At 37.3% G+C, this 18,847-nt stretch overlaps 1 protein-coding gene across 14 annotated transcripts in view; it reads left to right on the top strand.

Moving 5' to 3' along the window:
* Positions 1-18,847, top strand: part of ERC2 (ELKS/RAB6-interacting/CAST family member 2) — a 431,010-nt gene that overhangs the window by 129,618 nt on the left and 282,545 nt on the right. For all 14 annotated transcript variants that reach the window (XM_039558888.1, XM_039558887.1, XM_039558889.1 and 11 more), the window contains one exon: positions 7,964-8,131. In XM_039558888.1, coding sequence (XP_039414822.1) covers positions 7,964-8,131 — 168 coding nt within the window. The remainder of the gene's footprint in view (positions 1-7,963; positions 8,132-18,847) is intronic.

Below are 18,847 nucleotides of genomic sequence, written 5' to 3'. Positions count from 1 at the left end.
ACCATTTCTGTGATAGGGTTTGTTTTTGTAGCTGACTTTACATGGCTTGTTTAGTGTCAAGACTGTGAGGAAAGCAGCACTTATCAGCTTTGCTTTATCTTGCTCATGCAGATGCTAGTCTGTCTTGAGAAACTGAGTATGTCCCAGATGGAATATAATTGTGGTAAACTAGTAAGCCTATAGCTTCCAGATGAATAGTAAATAAATGTAAGATCAGATCTTGACATGTCTCTGACTTGCTGCTAGATGATCTGGCAGACTGGATTCAGTAAAAATATTTGGCAAGTAATCTCTGTTAGAAAGTTAGGCAACTGAAACTTGTCTGATTTCATTCCTGCATAACTTTTTATTTTTAATTTACCATTTAGCTTCCATTGTAATCACTGTATTTATAAAAAGAGTGAAATTGTTGTTTTTATTTCCTTCGTTCCCATCTCATGCATTGTTTTGCAGTATTGTTTGGGTCTTATTACTCACCTTAAACTTTTCAAACGCTTAAAATATGAGGTGAAGGTCTATAATTCCTGTGTTTATTGAAGTTCTTCAGAGTAAAATGCCTTTTCCAGTTCTACCTAAAATACCTAAAAAATGTTACTGCAAAGGTGACATAAGTAAGGAGTTATCGGTTTGGAATCTGAAACAGTCCTTTTAGTCTTTTGACACACTTCATCTTTAGGAGCCTGTCATGATCTAAGTAGCCTTTCCTTGTCTAGAATTCTTATCACAAGCCAGCACAATCTCTGGAAACTGGTTTGGAAATCTGTTTCCAGCATAAAGAAGGAAATATATTTGCAGTGTCTAAGATAGCCCGAACAGTTGCACTTTTGTTTCAGTAGGAGCACAGTGTGCTTTTTGGTTAAGGTACCTTGTAGTAAAAACATCTCAAGCCTTGCCATTTTCAGCTGATGGGCCATCTACTACCTGTAAGATATCTGTGAATAATGACTTAGAGAAATAAATTAGTATATGTGATACAGCATTGTATGTGATACAGAGCAATTTCTTAAAGGGCTCAGAATATCCCTGAACATCATCTTGCTCACATAGGCAGGGGGAATAAGCAAGAGGGTTGCCTTGCCTTGCATGGCTCAAAAGCCAGAGCCAATGGGAAAGTTCTGAGTTCTAGAAGGGCCCAGAGGACTGAAGGTTTTGCTTGAGGACATGTCATGGAGTGAAGCAGACCTGTAACTCCTCCTGGTACTCAAGGATGTTTTTAAACCAGCTGATGTTTCCTGTTGTCTAGGAGATGATGGAGCCTGGCTTCTTGAGAGAGAGAGGACTTCACTCTCAGCTTTTATATTTGGAAAGTTATAGAGGTGAATTTTTAATTGGGGTGATTACAAGTAGTTTGAAGCTTATTCACTCTTGTGAAAAATGCAGCAGTTTTCAGAGAAGAGGCTGTAACCTGGTTTCTGGAAGAATGTGGGCAGGAGAGAATACTGTTTTGTGTTTCAAATAAGCAATATATGTTTAGAATGTTGTTTTAACCTTCTCTGTTTGCTGTGTTCTTATGAATAAATGACAAATGCCCAAGCTGTTTAATGTCACTCTGTTTGTGAGCTGGCTGTGGATTCATAGTCAAGCTGATGGCAGTTGAACCTGCTGCTGTAGGAATGTCTGATAATCACTCAAAAGATGTGAAATTGAGAGGTCAAGGATACAGCTCATCCCTACAAGCATAACACAGCCTCTCTAGCTCAGCTGGAGAGAGATTTTTACCTATAGGCACCTCCTTTATTCTGAGTAGGTTACGAACATAAATGTGCTTTTTGAAAATCACACATTCACTGCTGTATCAACTATTTGTAATTACTGAATCCTACTAGTAAAAAAAATTAAACTGAGAAACACAGTTTGTGTAAAAATGCTATTTTTACCATATATAATGCTAATGGGTATTTACTGATGATTCTTTCATGGAATTATACACATTTTTTTCATGAAGCAGTTAAACACATTGGCTTGACTTTAAGAAAGAACACTATGGCCTTCTAATTAACTTTCTATTAATCTGTTACAGTACAATAAAATGTGAATGTTATTGAAGACAGAAATTTCAAAAGTTAAAAGCTTCTAAGATTGATAGTTTTGTAAATTGGTTTTAAGTATTTTGAATTTATAACTATCATTATGTTGCTAAATAACATTGACTCGAATGACTGACTTCCTTTTGCAGTAACTCAAAAGTATTATGATAGCTATAGTTTTATAGTGAGCATAAAAATCAGTGAGTTCAGTGAGGTAAGGTTAGTGTTGGAAGTTTTATTAACAAAAACTGTAAGTATTGGCACATGAGTTACAGTTCCCATGTGTTTTCCAAAATTTGCTGGAACTAAAGTGAATATTAAATTCTGAAATTTTGGACTAGTTGCTTTAAACCACTTAATTTTAGTGGTAAGAATAGGCAAAGATACAAATTAGAATAAAACAGCTGGTAGGGAGTTGGCTGCATTCATAAACTACACTGATCAGAATTCTTTGTGGCATATGATGTTCCACAAGGACAACCTTTGTATTGCCTGAGGGAACCATTAATATCTTATTTACAATTTCTGGTTCAGCTGAAACCTTTTCTGGTGTAGTTTGACCAGTCAGTTTACCAATTTTCTCTTTTAAAGAGCAGCATAATCTGGACTGGTGGATAAAAAGAGTGTAAGAAAAATCAAGATAGATTAGTAGAGCTGGTGGCTGCCAAAGCTGTTAGGGTGGAGGCTGGGAAGTTTATGAAAATTGTAGGTGTCATCTTCAAGGATTAAGTAGAGTAAGAGATTTTGAGGTGTTACAGCACTGGGTGCTTCTCCTGCCCTGGTATAGAAGGACTGAAAGAGCTCGTGACAGGGATTCTGTTAGGGAAATGGCAGGAGTTTGTTTTCCTGATGTGAACAGCCAACACTGGCCTGTGTTTGCAAAACATGTCCTGTTGCTCACTGTCTGTTTCCCTGGACTACAAAGTACTCACCTGCTTTAAATACCTCTCCTTGTGTCAGTTCTTAAATACTGAAGTCGTGGAAATGAAACAGTAAACTCGATAATGCTTTAAAGAATATAAAGCCTATAAACTATCAGCTGAATTAAAATGTGAACTAGAGCAACCATAATACTCAGAGTAATAGAGGGGTGAGAATGTTGTCTGAAATAATGCTTGAAAGTGGAATTTTCCTCTGTGAAGTGAAAAAGCTAGCTAAGTCACTAGAGTTTCAATTTGGAACAGAGTGCTAAGGATATTAATTGTACAAAATTGAGGTGTCTGCAGCTTCAAAATGTTCTGCCTTTTCTGCCTTGAATTTTACGTGCATCAGATGTTTTTGATAGAAATGAATGTATGGCTTGCCAGGTACAGCTATTGCTTTGAAAAAGATTGTTTATCACATCAGGCTAAAAAATGAGGGAAAAATATGATGAGGGGATAGTTTTCATTATATTCTCTTATTTTAGAATAGGGGTCTTTTTTTGGCTTTTGTTTTGTTTTTTTTTTTAAGTGGCTCTGAAGTGGAGAGTACAGTTGGGACACATGATATCCTTTCTATGCTTGTAGTTCAGTTCTCATATTTGCAAAAGGGCCATGTGAGAATATGCTCTCTGTACTAATAATTCAGTACTTCTGTATGGAAAATTGGAGTGACAGTTCTTTTATTCTTGATTTAAATTGGTTTTCATAGTAACAGCTTAGAATTTCCCCAGATATATGTGGATGCATAAATAGAGGCACTATGATCTTTAATAGAAATTTGGGCTTTTTTTATTAACTGAAGTTTTTCCTCAAAAGATGGCTGCATAATACACACTAAGGGAGCAAATAATAGCCCAGAAAATGTCAACAGGCCTGTGGAGCCTGTAGTGGTCATGAGGAAGGGAGAGAATGGTGGTACAGAAGGGGAAGAGCCGGACTCTTGGGCACAGTGGCAAATACTGGCTGCAGTGTGTGCTGAAGCAGAGGTGCCTCAGGAAGGGCATTAACAGTGGGTTACAGTTTTTTTGTCATTACCCCAGCTGTGGTACTACAGCACACTTAGGACTTGAGTAGGACCTTCAGGTTTAGTTTAAAAAAAATACAGTCAAACATTTACTTTAAATGTATCTATATATGATGGTAAAGTAAATAATTCTTAACAGTGAAACACAGTAGTGCTGCTCCATGTTTTACTTCCCTGTGGAGCTCCATAGCACTAAGCTACTTTCATAAATGATATATGTAATATGGCATCTAAGTTAAACAGTTAACAGTAAGGAACTTCAAGGAGTAGACGTCACTACTGAAGCTGGTCATGAGTGGCGGGTGATGACATGAAGATTAATAAAGTTCAGCTTTGAATTTGGCAATTTTTGCCACTTACATGAACTCTTTTTTTCCAAAAGTATAACCTAATTCTAAAGTTTTTACAGTATGTTGTATATATCCAGAGCAAGTGACAGAGTTTATTGTATTAAATAGTTGAAATAAGTAGCTGCTGAGGAAAAAGAAGTTAGACAAAATTAAAAAGCAATTTACTTGGAGAGAGGTCTTTGAAATACTTCGTGTTAGCTATCAGATCTGTTTTTGCTTTATTTTTTGGAAAATTATGGTGTTCTTCAGACTGCCAAATTTTACTTGTAAATATACTGCCAGAGCTTGGGAAAAATAAGTGAAGGACTCTTAAAATTAGGTAGTGTTGAGTGAAAAGCCAAAGAGAGGGGTTTTGTGTACCAGAAATCCTTATCCTTTCAAATATAAAAATGTATATATCTGTTGCTATAAAATGACTCGCATTTAATTTCCTTTCAACTCATATTTAAAATGCCTTAGATGTAAAAGTAGTAGTAACAAAATGGCAGACATTCCTCACAGTGTACTGGCATGCTCCATCTAGAATACTTCATCGTTGTGTTATTTTTGGGAGATGTGATTTCACAGTACCATTTTCAGGGAAGAGACGATTTCTTATATTAGCAAATTCACCCTGGCCAAAAATGAAATAGTGTATTTTGCTTCCGGTCATCCACAAGATGAGGAACTGATTTAACAGCATTTTGGTTTTCTACCATCTGGAGGTTCTTATTTGACTTATGAAATGATGTCATACACGCTTAGTGCTGAACAGATAGTGAAAGGTTGCCTGCAGTTCAGGCTGAGGTAGTTTTATTTCCTGTTAAGAGGAATGTAAAAGTCTTTGTTCATGATTACTAGAGGCAGAAAGAGGACTTTAGGGAAGGAGAAAATGGCTGACATAACTGATGTTCTCCTAAACCTCCACATTGCATTGCTGTGAATAGAAAATCAATGTGCACACCCAAGACCACACACAGTATGAGTTGTCTTTTTCCCTCTCCTAGGCTGGCACTGGCTCAAAGTTCTGCCTCTGCTTTCAGAATGGCTCCTTGCTGTGAATGATAGTTTGGGGATGATATACTTATTCCATGGAAATACTTCATTGTGTAGGTGGATTTTTGGATTAAAGTGCTCTGCTGTATCAGTCTCAAGATGAGGAGACGTAAGAGAATATCTATATATTTGGCAGATGTTTTCTGCTGTGGTGGACATGCTGTGCTCTTTCCTTCACAACTCTTGCACTGTCCATGTATGAATTTGGGTTGATGGGATTGAGATTCTTTGGCTGTTTCTCAGTGCAATTGAAGCTGCACCTTGGTTATGCTTTAAAGACTTTATTTGAAGCTAAAGCAGGATTTGGGTCTGAGAAGCTGGAGTGGACATGGCTCTGCTCCCATTTCCCATACACGTTGTCACTCTGGGCATTCAGAGCTATTTGCTCATCCTCTCCACCCTCCTTGTTCTCCCAAGTTTTATTGCCTAAACCCACCCCACCAATTCTAAATTGAATCTAGAGAGCCCTGCTGACAGGGTGTGTGGGAAGAAATTTGTGAAAAAGGCTGAGAATTGTCTGCTCAGCCCTTGGGGTAGAGACTGCATGGGCATAGAAGAAAAGATTATTTACTCAGATGCTGCCTGGTTCAGCCAAGCAGGACAGAACATCAGCCAGCCAAGCATCAGACATGTGGAAGCTGCTGTGTTATCCCAGCCACGGGGGAACGGTGTCAGTGCTTTGTTTGTCTGGGCATCTAATCACCTCCAACTCCCTTGACCTGAAGCTTTAGGCTTCTGCCTCGTGGCAGCTGGAAAAGGAGCCTGGCCGTGCCTGACCAGGGAGAGCTGCTTGTGGAGCTCCAAGGTCCTGACAAGCTCCTCAGCTGCAGCTGAAAGGCCCAACAGAGATTCCTGTGATTTGACTTCAAGGATTGCTTTCAGACCTGAAGCAAATTAGTGATTAAGAATAAAGAAGATGTGGTAATGAGATTCAGATGAGGTATTTTATGTTTATTAAGAGAGGTCTGAAAGCCTGCTGCTACTGCTACTATTATTTCTTGTTTTCTAATTTAAAAAAGTCACTTTTCACCCTTACTGCACACTGCTTACAAACTGAGAGATCCTATTACTGTCATATTGTAAAAAAGTCTTAAAAATAAAATAAATCCAGTGGAATATAAATCTTTTTTTCCAGTGTATAGAAAGGCAATGAGCCATTTTAAAAGCAGGAAGAACATGCATTTTGAGATCCAATAGATCATCTAAATTGGTCCCAAAGCAAGTTTTAAAGTGGCACTGAAAATACTTTTGCTTTGAGCAAATTTAGCATTACTAAACTTAGAATATAAATAAATATAGATTTGCTGATTATTTTGTACTTTGATAGTATTCTGATTAAGAAGGGAGAAAATAGCTTATTAGAGAAGACCCTTTCTGACTATCCCATCTGCAGGACTTTAAAAATGCTAAGCCTCTGTTTATGCTCTTTCAGTTTCTTCCATCTAGCTTTTTGTTACGAATTAACCTTATGCATGTCTAGGTAATATAAAGTTTAAACTCTTGTTCTTTATTTTCTAAAATTTGTATGTTTGAAATTTGGATTAGTGAATCTAAAATTTCTCACTTGCCTGACTGCCTGCAGCTCTCTTGTAGACGAAGCATTATTCTAAATTGTGACATCAAACATTTTCAATCCAAACCTTGTCTTCTCAATGGTTAACCTTGCAGTCAGAACAAGCCTGTGAGTCCACTTAATGTGAAACCTCGTGGTTCAGAGCTGCAGAAAAAGCCTCTGTTCAAGTAAACTTGTCTCTGTAAAAATAAATGATTGCTCTGCCTTTATCTTGGTTGTCTGCTTTCCATGATGTTTATTCACACTGACTGAATTTTGTGGGTATACATTTTCTTGTACTATTTTATTTACAAATAAGCTTTCAATAATATAAAGGTCACATTGAAAAAAAAAAGTCTCTCTTGGTTTTCAAAAACTTCATATATGATGAAATCTGTTCTTTACTCCCAAATATTCCCCACGCCCCCAGTATTATATACTGAGAATTGCTCAGCAATTCATTTGTAGCTGCTTCTCTGAACCAGAATATGTGAACAGTGGATGTGCTCCTGAAGGCACCAATACACATCAGGTGTGATTCTTGTAGTAATGATGGTTAAACCCAAACATATTTTGTTTCTTTAATGAATTGAGATCTCTGCTATTTTATTACTGTTAGAATTACATTAAGAGAATAACAAATTTGCATGCTTGAATATTTACACATCAAAAAATGAGAAAGTCAAGGGATGCTTACATATTCTGGGCTGTTGGAATTCTTTTGGGTTTTGTTTTTTGTTTTTTCTAAAGAAGAAAAACCCACCAGTTATGTATGCAGAGCATTTTGCTTAGGAAAATCCTTGAATATCCCTTATTTTATTTGTTGGGGATTTGTGCTTACTACAGAGAAATAGTCAGACCCATTTGGTAAGAGACTTGTGAAATAAACACTGGAGAAAAGTGTAACAAGTAAAACAATGTCTTCAAGTTCAGTTTGGAAAATTACATAGAAGAGAAATGAAACATCTCTTAGGTGTGAATAAAAGAGCATTAAAAAAAATACCCTAATGATCTATACTGAACCCTAAAGATGTTTGATTTACTTGCTGTAGGTTGATGCCTTGCGGTTACGATTGGAAGAGAAAGAAACCTTTCTGAATAAAAAAACAAAACAACTTCAAGACCTCACAGAAGAGAAAGGAACCCTTGCTGGAGAAATTCGAGATATGAAAGACATGTTGGAAGTAAAAGAAAGAAAAATTAATGTCCTTCAGAAAAAGGTAAGATCACTGAAACGATGTGTTGTATAACTTTTGAGGCACAATTAAAGGAAATACTTCTGTTTCTTAAAGTGTATTACTTTTAATATATTAAAAAGATGCAGCAAGTCTGAAATAGTAAAATTCTCTAAAATAAAATGTGCTACATTATCCGTGGGTACATTTTTTATAACATTCTATCTTATATATATTTTATCAGAAAAATATTAGATGCTGCAGTAGTTACAAAATTATTGGAGTTAAATGGAAGTACTAAAAATCCTGATAAAACTTCTTATCCCTCAACATGAGGGATTCCAGTATCCTTATGAACACTGCTACTCTTTCCAAATAATGTAAATAAAATGTGTGGGCCTGCTAAAGGATCAGGATATTGCATTTTTAGCCTGAAGGGCTTTCTTTTCTGAGGGGAGTGGAGAGGGAGTGGAGAAGGAACCTAAATTAAGTCAGTTATCTGTTTTCCCTGTGGTCTAAAGACATTAAGAAGGGAGGCTCCCTTCAAACAGCCAAATAGTCTTCTCATTTTCCACAAATTCAACTAACTGCATTTGCTCTCTTTGGGAAGTTGGATTCAATCATTACAGTTTCCACCTGGGGGAGTGGGGAGGGAATTTCCTGTAGAGGCAGCTCTGCAAGGGTTCTGCATACAGTAGTAGAGTGTTCATTTCCCTATCCTTTTTCTCATGCTCACAAAAAGTATTTATGCTACCAGGTGTGTACTGTTTGTGTCCTGTGTGTCACTGTTTACCACATTGAGATGCACTTGTGAGCATACCGAGAAATGGGGGAGAAGTTCCTGGCATCACCTATATTTTACTGTTCTTCCCTCCTTTCACAGCCACTCAAAGAATGTCTATTCCTCCTTACTCTGTTACTATGTAGATAGTTCATGTTACTGTGGTTTTCCTCCAGGATTCATACAGGGTTCACATGGTCTAGTTGTGCTTCTGTCTGCAATTGCTTAAGCGCTGAATTTAAAAAGCCAAGTCCTTATTTTCCAGAAACTGAGAAGGCTGCTTTTCCAGGCCTGGCAAATAAGGCCTATCGAAACTGGAATATAAGTACACATCCACTTTAATCCTATTTCTGAATATTTCCCTTGTTAGCAATGCTGATGAACTAAAAGAAAGCAAACTTCAAGGCTTTTATCCTGTGCTGAATGCTAACTAGTTTTGGACATTTCTTGAGCATTCTGAAGAACAGAATGCATCTTTTCTTATAGTTCGCATTCTAAAAAAACCCCCAAACCCCTGAACAAACCAGCAGTTTACAATTTCTCTTGTACTTAGACCTTGAGGAAATGGGTCAGTAAGAGGAATATGTCTTCAGTGGTGAAAGCTCTGTGATGAGTAACTATCACAGAGATGCCAGCACTGTCATGGCTTTGTCCTCAGAAATATACAGCTTAACGCTTTTCCTGTTTTTAATAAATCATGGCCATTTTATTAGGGTGTGCAGGTGGTCTTGCCTCTTTTGCACCTACTTCTTAGTGGACATAATCATTCTCAAACTGCACTCTCTTCACTAGATCATAGAGTAAAATATGTCATAGCCTCATGAGCTCTAGCATACAAAGAGATAAATCCTGCTAACAGCTGGCTGGAAAATCAGAGTTAGTATTGAACTGGTTTTTTTTAGAACTGGAAATAGCACTTCCAGTAGCATTTTCTTTTTTGGAGGTTATTTCCCTTCACTGGGGGACTTGTGAAGTTCAGTTTTTCTGCTATGGGCTAAATACTGGGTTTACTTAGGGAAGAATGAATTTTGATGCATACTTAGAAAAAAAGCAAAAATATATTATGTTTGCAGCACATAAGTTATGTGTAGATTTGCTTCTCTGAAGCATTTTTAATAACCACATTCTTTTAATGTGTAGATATTAGCATGCCCAAAATTACTAATGCCAGATTGTCATTATACCATTATTTTGCTTCTAGGAGAAGAATGTTGGATTTGGAAAATACATTTTTAAAGTTACCCTTAGGTCACATTTTCAGATTTGGATCTTTATTTTACTTATGTTCTCTTCCAATATTCAGTCACAGATCATTTGACTAAAGAGAAATTTGATTGAAATATTTTCCTGCTCTGCTCACCCCTTATTTAAGTAAATCTGGAGTCTGATGCTATAAATGATGCTTTCAGTGTTTACTTTTCATGTGCCTGGTATAAATTCTGAAGTTGAAAATCCTGTATGTCACCAATGCAAACCCAGGCTTTTACATTCATCTGGAAAAAAAATAACTATCTCCTTGTCTGGTTATCCCAAGTGTTCACCTTCATTTTGGCACTATTAGATCATGACTTCTTACTAGATCATGACTTCTCATGTTTAGTGTCCTTGAGCATTCCAGTGTCCTTGGCAGCAGATGAAATCTCATCTCTGGGTCACAATACTCGCATGCAGAAAGGAAGATGTTCTTTTTTTTTTCCAAGAAGCTTTCCTGGCATTGGTGCCTTTCACTTCTAGGTAACTTTACCCTCACCAGATGAAGCAGTGTCCCAGGGCATTCATACCTTGTACAGTCCATGTGTTCTGCCAAGGGCAAAGGGAGCACAGCTTCTTTTGGAGCAAACACAGATTGTTCACTTGGCTGTGTGTTATTGCAGAGGTATGGTGGACTATGTGTAGTACTAATTCCTAGTGCTGTAGTATTGTTATAGCAGTATTTTTGAACAGTCCTTTTTCAGTGGTTTTCAGAGAATGTAGTAGTGGATGCTGTGCTTTGAGAAAAGGATTGTCCAATGTACCTGTTTTCTTTCCAGTTTGGCAACATGCCTGTCCAATTGCAAGCATAGCTAAGAATATATTCTGATAGAAAAGTATTTAATCTATCCTAATTACAGTAATTCAATCCTTCATTTTAATCTAATTATCATTTTATCTTTTACTTTCTGGATTGCACATGACTTTTGCTTTCCTCCAGTTTTTGCTCATCATCTGACCTTTTGGCCACTTCTTCCAGTATTGGTTTCACTTTGGGATGGCAGCCAGACATGTCTGTGTTGAGGATTTAGAAACTTGTTCTCATTGTGCACATAGATGTGGAGAATTTAGGGAGTGGAAAGCAGGATGGACCATTTCTTGTGACACTCAGGAGGTGGAACAATGACTGGGCCTCACAGTGGATTGTCCCGTGTTTACATACCCTCCCTAGTCCAGGACTGCTCTGGTTCTGGCTTACTCTCCTGAACACCCTTCTGAAAATGAAGGAAGTGCTTCTAGTTCTTCTTTGCAAGTTCTATCTGGACATCAGATTCTTCTGAGTGTAATATTATAATGCTTGCCTCCATTTTCTTCATTCTATTCAGGACCAAATTTTATACCCTTGTATTTTTGTTTACTTTTGATATGAGACTTGTGAATAACCAGTTGTATTACTGACTTCAGTTGTTGATGCAAGATAGATGGCTACATCTCTCTCCACTCAGCCTGAAGTACTTCACTCAGCCTAAAATAATATTTGTTTTAATGGTTGTATTCAAGTAACTGAAGAAGGAAGAATTTGTGTATAGTGCCTAAAATTATTTCTGTCAGTAATAACCTGAAAGTGAGTAGGAAGGAATATGTATTTTGGAAATATGCAATTTCTAATCTGTATTCCTTCTCTTATATACATTATCTGCTATGTGGGGAAAAAAAAAATAAAAAGGAGACAAAACCAAACCCTGCAAAACTCCCTTTGGAAACCGTAGCAGTTCCTTCTCTTTTCTGGATAGCTGTCACACTGGGGAGGGCAGGAGAGGTTCTGTTGAGGGCTCCCTACCAAAGGTGTGGAAGAAAAACCCAAAACAGCTGTGGTGAGGCCCATGGGATGCCACAGGAACAAACACAGGGTAAGCAGTCACAGAAAAATTTATGGGCTAGATAAGGATCTGATGGTGCATTGTCCTTCCATGCAGAGATTTGGGTGTAATTTTTGACCAAATTGAAAAACTGCTGCACTATTCAGTATAATTTGCAGGCTTAAGGGAGGCCCAGCACTGGAGCAGCATGTGTTTAGAGGATTTGGATCAAGGTAGATTGGCATGGAGTAATAATAAACTTATGTCAATGTCAGAGGTGCAATATTACTTAATATTTCTTTCTTTTAGAACCTTTGGCACCACTGTTCCATTTTAGTGCCAGTAAAGTTGGGTATGCTGTTTTAATAGCCTTGTTTAACCTGGCAAAGCTAGTCTTACACCTCATATCTGTCAGTTTAGCATGCAGAGGGGCAGACCTCAGAAATCTTTATGTATTTCTTACCAGAATGTCCCAGTTCTATGCATATGGCCGAGTTGTAGGCTGGAGGGCAAAAGTGTTGAACTGGATGATGTCCCTTTTTGCTCCCAAATTTCGCCTTTTGTACAGTAGGTAGAAGTGGAGTCTTTTGTCCTCTAGAAATCTACAGATACTTAAAAATTCCAGTTATATACTCTGAAGTAGGAGTTTCAGTGTTGAAAACAGTAGCTGTTGAGACAAGAACAGTGTACAGGATGTAGACCTGGATCATATTAGGACAAGAACTTGTGGAAATTCTTTTGTGAGGACTATAATAAAAGAACACCAGCTAAAGGGGGCTAATATAATATTCTACCTTGACTTGCTACATAACTATTCATGTAAAATGTTACAGTTTCCATCTTTAATAGTTTAAGCTTTGTGATTGATGAAGTGCTACATGACTAAGGGCCTTAACCTACCAGCTAATTAGCATTTGTAGGAAATGTCATAAAGCCTTAGTTCTCATGTAATAATTGGAATCTGTACTTGGAGTGGCTGGACTATGCACTTTTGGTGATATTGTCCAGTTTGTGTTAAATTGTGTTGCACAGTTAATTGGAGGCATTGCTGTTGGCTGTCTTCTAAAAAAGAGGAAATGTACATGTGGTTAGGTTAGGAGTGATTGGTGTAAACAAAGGAGTCTACTCTTGAGCTGAGAAATTTGCATCAGTATTACTGCTTGATGCAGGCAATGAGTGGAATGTGCAAGCACATTGATAGAAGATGCCTTTGGGTTCTTTTTTTTCATGGTTTAATCAGCTGGGAGCACGTTTTCATATACCTGGAAAGGGGTCAGGGCATGACAAAGGACATTTTTTATTACCTTCATCAAATTCTATCAGAACACTGTAAATAGGCTGTTATGTGAGCTGGGGTTTTGCAATCACAAATCAGAGATCTGTTGTATTTCTGGCATCAGATGAAAAATTCTGAACCAGCTGTTCTGCAAAACAGGTCAATGTTCTGACTGTAGATTTCAGGTGTTAAAAAAAAAAAAAAATTAGGGAGTCTTCCTGGCATAGCATGAATGTTTTGATCTTACAAAGCTGCTATGGTAACTATAAACTCTTGTATTATTTAAGAATTGAATCTTGTAATAGTATATGTCCAATTTAAGAGTACAGTGTTCAGTGTACTGAGTACTAGAAAACTGTACTTTGTTGGCTACTTAGGCTTGTAGCTTTGCCAAATCATGGTATGCTTTTCAGAGCAGTCTGAAAGTGAAATGGAAATAAATACAGTCAATTGTTCATCCAGGGTGGTGGTTTTACTGATCCCAATACATTATCAGAAAAATGTGTCCTCAAGGATTCTGCACAATCAAATGCAACTTTGGGACTGAACACAAATCCCCTTTAAGCCTAACCAGAACAGCTGTTGGGATGCTCTCAACCTGTACACAGAGACACAGAGAACAGCCTCTTCAGATCAGAGCCAGGGATCATTTTCACTTTTCTTTAGCTTAATTTCCCATTCTTTCTAACACATTACACTACTAAGTTTTTACAGTTTATAAAAATCACTAGAAATATGTGACCTAATACACATTCACTTAGTGATGCCAACCTGAATGTTCATCCAGCCTGAGGCCATAGTTATGAGTCTAGGTAAATCCTTGCACATTGAAATTCAGGATTTTTATAAACTTTTCCAGCCTGTGCTTGAATCAATTGTCCTTTCCAATGAATTTTGTACCCACTGAGGCTAGAAGTCCAGATTTTGTTGTTCTCCCCTCCTCTGTTCTTGATGACCTGCTTGCTACTGCTGTTCTTTTTCAAGCCTACCCTTCAAAAGGAAAACAGTTGGATTACACACTTCTGCTTACTGGCCTATTTGAAAATAAGCACTTATCTTTGTAGGAGAAAACCACCAAATTCTTCAAATACATTTTCATGAGATTAAAAAATTTAAAAACTTTTATCAGATGCCAGTTCTGTAGACATGGTAATTTTTGAATATCAGGTGTATTGTAAATCATGGACTCTCAAGTAAGAAGAACTATTGACTGCAATTGTCTACACTACAATAGTAAGTTGTTGTAGATCAAGTTATGCTAGCTGGTTTTGAGAGGGTTCCTCACACGATGAAGAGAATGGGGTCGTTGAACACTCAGGTTGTTCACAGCATACTCAAGTGCTCCTGGACACAGCATGTCACCTGCAAAGTGGGACTGAGCTTAATGAGGCACTTACATAAGGGTTTCACACTGCTGGTGTGACACCAGTGCTGCTGGGGAGGAAGGAAGCTGCCCTTCAGCTCTGAAATGTCAATACTAATTAACAAAGTTATCTTTAAATAAGATAGTAAGTTTTATTCATGCTGAGGAAACAGCCAACTCACATGCTGGGAATTTTAAGCTGTGTGAAGAGTAGTATTTTCTTTTTAATAGAGCTGGGCGAAGTTTCTTTTGAAGTGTGAAAGAACTCAGTTATGTGTAGTGTGACTGGGCAAAAATAAAGCAGAAGTTGTCATATTTTGGAGGAGCAGTAGACCATGCAGGAATTATTTAAGGAGATTAAAGGCTACCTATGTCTCTGAAAAAGAATCAGGGAAAATCAGAATTGTTTAGGAGAAATACATATTTTTTGGAAGAAATGAAATTTCTTTCCAAAAAATGTAACTGACATCTGCTGATTGGAATTGAAAATAAGGGAGAGTTTTGTAAGTGTAATTGAGAATAATTTTACATAGAGAGGTATCCTGCTGTCATGACTCACTTAGAATTTTTAGCTGCTGTCTGAGGGTGTATTCATGTGATTCCCTGCTCTTGGAACTGCATCTTTGAGTGGCAGCCTGGCTATTTCCCCACTGTCTCAACATGACAGATTCAGCTGGTTTTGTACGTGCCACCATTTTAGCACTGAATCCTTGACAGCTCATTGAAATAATGTGAAATCAGATCCCCCAAGAAGCAGTGCATGGAGTGAAGTATTGCTCAAGCCCAAAAGGCTTGTAGGTCTTATTACATGATCATCTTTTCCTTGGAAGCTCTTTCAAGGTCCATGCTCCAGGTGACTGATTTGTGGCAGGGAGGAAGGAGGTTGGGTGGCTTCTCACCTTCAGTGACTGACCCAGACACTGATGAGGGGGATTCACAGGGATAGGCAGATCTCAAATCATAATTTTTTGAAATGTTCCTTAGGAAAATAAGTGAATCAGCTTGTTAATTGTATGCAGTAAATCCCATGAGAAGACAATTTTAAGTCGTAAATGATTCAGAAATGATACATTTTATGTATGATTTCATCTGAGAGATTACTTTTTTTATAGTCTGATGTGTGAAATATTCAACAATATAGCGACTGAATGACTTATTAATCTGATAAACCATCCTTGCCTAATCCTGAAATAAAGAGATCCCACTGCCCTTGTTCATCTGCTTGTTAGGATAGGCAGTTACACTTGATCTTCAGCTTTACCTAATGTATATCCAAATTTGTTATAGTGGAAATAAAAAAGAAACAGTTCCTACTAAATATAAAAAGTAGGTTTATGCATTAGGTTTTAGCATTATTTTAGTATATTAAAACTCTACCCCTCTGTTGGCATAGAATCAGCCACCTTAATTTATACATTGCTAGAGCTCCTCGATGTTGGCAGTTGTGCTTTCCTGGTGGTATTCCACTGCTGTCCTCTGATTGAGCACTCTGTGACTAGAGACTCTAATACCTTAATAAATTGGATATTTAATCACATTTGGAAAAGCATCACCCTTCACCTTTGAGTGGAGCTCTTATTGGCTTTATGAAATCATGAAGTTCAAAGACTCAGGAGTATGCATGCAGATAAGTTTAATGGTAACAATAAATGAGAATTGTTATCTTCATACTTCTCCCTTCATATTATTGTTACCAGATGTGGCCAGAACTAGTGGTGCCAATTTGGTCAGATTGATTTGATAATTTTCATGTTGCCAAGTAGTGTGTATTTCTTGGTGGGAGAATCAGCAGTGGTATGTTTGAATATGAGTAGAATAGGTCCAACTTTAGAATGGAATCTGAATCTAATTCACTTCCTTCTAACACACCTGACTTTAATTTTTAACGCCCAGCCAGGCACAGTGCTAAGATCAAAGTGAAACAAAGAGAAGGGAGTAAAGCAATTCTTGGAAAGTAAAAAGAAAAATGGCATTACACTGTGTAATCTTTTTATATGAAGGAAATATTGGGCTTATTTACCATTCACTTAAGAATAAATCTGCAGTAAATTTGCTAAAGGTAATTATGCCAGCAAACCCCCTTACTTATCAGGGAGAAAAATCAGGCCCACTATATTTATTGTCTAAGAGATGCCTTAATTTGGCAGAAGAAATATACATTAATGTCCCCAGAAGGGCACAGAGTCCTTTATTGTTCTGTGCTTAACCCCATGCCAAAGTGACTGTACACCATGGGAGCCTCTGCACGCTGCTCTCTGTGGAGCCTTCTGCTGATCTTGAGGGAGAAGCTGCTAAATGTCCACAGGAATCTATCAAGTCTTCATCTTAAAGCTTGTTGACAGACAGGACTGGGAGGGTGTTAAAGCATAACTTAAATTTGAGTGAAATATCTGCTGTGTCCTATACTAAAATCTTTATTCAGGGTTTAGTCTGAGATTTTGTCGTGGCTGTCATAGGAACCATAAATAGTTTGATTTGAATGTTTATTTAATAAAAATCCATGACTTTTGAGATTCTTTGAATCTTGGGAGGTGGATGTGATAGCAAACAGCTGAACAAATGGGAAGAACTTCAAAGTATAGAAATAGAATATAGTAATAGAAAACAGGAGTTTGCTAATTTAGTTGCAGAAGAGGTCACCCCTGTAAACTGTCCATGGGAGCTTGTCTCGGTGTGTTAGATTTATAATAATTAGAATTACAAAAACTTCTTTCATGGCATTTTGTATTCATCAGTTCTCACTGTTTCCACGTGTTAACTGTTGTTGGTTTCTGTGTACTGTCAATTTATGAAATATAATTCATCCTCTGTCTTGAAATTTTTGGATTGCAACACCTTCTATGAGTCCTTATAAATTATTCCAGCTTTGTGCAGGAGGAAGAAGATACACCCATGGACATGTAGCTCTGTCTCTGACAGTTCTGTAGCATTGGACTTGCCATCATTCAATCATTGAAAACCTCCAAACTGTCTATCATCTGAATGGCAGACACTGAAAATGGAGGTGTTGTCAGACCACTGTAGCTTTATTGTTATGTGATGCTCAAGTGTCTTAGGAGAATTTTACAGTTAAAATTAGGTGCAGGTTCTTGAGGAGAAAGCCTGATAAAAATTAATTTGTAATAATTCTAATGCTTGCAGAAGTAGAGAGATAAAGTAGTCAATCTGTGTAATACATTGATATAGCCATCAGCTCTAAAGGACTTCCAAGTGTTCTTAACTTCAGGCTCCTAAGTCACCACTCTTGTGAGGATTTTATCCAGTGTCTGTCAAACCCCACCATGCAGAGAGGCATGTGGTTCAGGGAGTGAACATGAAGCTCAGTGGGAGAGAACTGCATCTGACAGTTGCTGAAACTTCTCATTGTCCAGCAAAGAAACATAAATCAGAGAAAATATATGACATTTTGGTATAGTATGAGTATGTCGGTGTCACTGACATTGTAGCAGCAGGTTACCTCCAAATGCATCTTCATCTTCAGGATTTTCCTGTAATTGCCAAAGGGACGGTGAGTGTTCTTGATAGATCCTTTCATCAAAGCCTTTATAATAAATAAAAAAAACTGAAGGAAGAGAAATGGATAAGGATGGCTAAATTGATTAATAAATTCTAGGTATCAATGACCTAATGAAAAACTGATTCGGGGAGAAAAGTATTTCTGTGTCGTAGATGTACTTCATAAAAATTTTCCTTTATTTTTGTGTAGTTGATGTTATTAGAGTGAGGCTGAATTTCATGTAAAAACCTGCTGGTTTTGAGGAGATACGAGATAAAGAAAATTAATTGATTTTTTTTTTTTTAGAGGAGGACATTTTTCATACCAAAAGCAAACTATCTTAAACACAAAACCATATCAGATTACAGATTACTTCCTATTCAGACATTTCCATAAAAGCATTGCTGTCCTACCTTTGCTGCTATAGAGAAACTAAACTGTTCAGCAGATGTTGATTAAAGACATCCAAGTTGCTGCGTTTAACATTTCAGTTTAAGTTTAGTGGTGCTTTGATAGTTTATATGTAGAAAGACTGTGTCTGGCCTGCAGTAACTAATGGTGAAACTCAATATGTGCATTGTCTTTGGTGCAGCCATAGTGAAAATATTAAATTACATCTCACAGTAACAAGAATCTCAGTTCTCTGATGAACATTTTGAACACTTCAACTCTTAATGGGTCTAAACCTACATACATTTACCATATGTTAATTTAGAATGATTTAGAAAAAACATCTCTCAAGAAAGGGGGCAGGGATCTGTTATCCTGCAAAGCTTTTCTTTCATGTAAATGTAT

The sequence above is a fragment of the Corvus cornix genome, chromosome 12 (genome assembly GCF_000738735.6).
Source record: "Corvus cornix cornix isolate S_Up_H32 chromosome 12, ASM73873v5, whole genome shotgun sequence".
In the NCBI taxonomy this organism is placed as follows: Eukaryota; Metazoa; Chordata; class Aves; order Passeriformes; family Corvidae; genus Corvus; species Corvus cornix.
The sequence above is the reverse complement of the archived record's forward strand: the minus strand, read 5'-3'. Positions and strand labels throughout refer to the sequence as shown.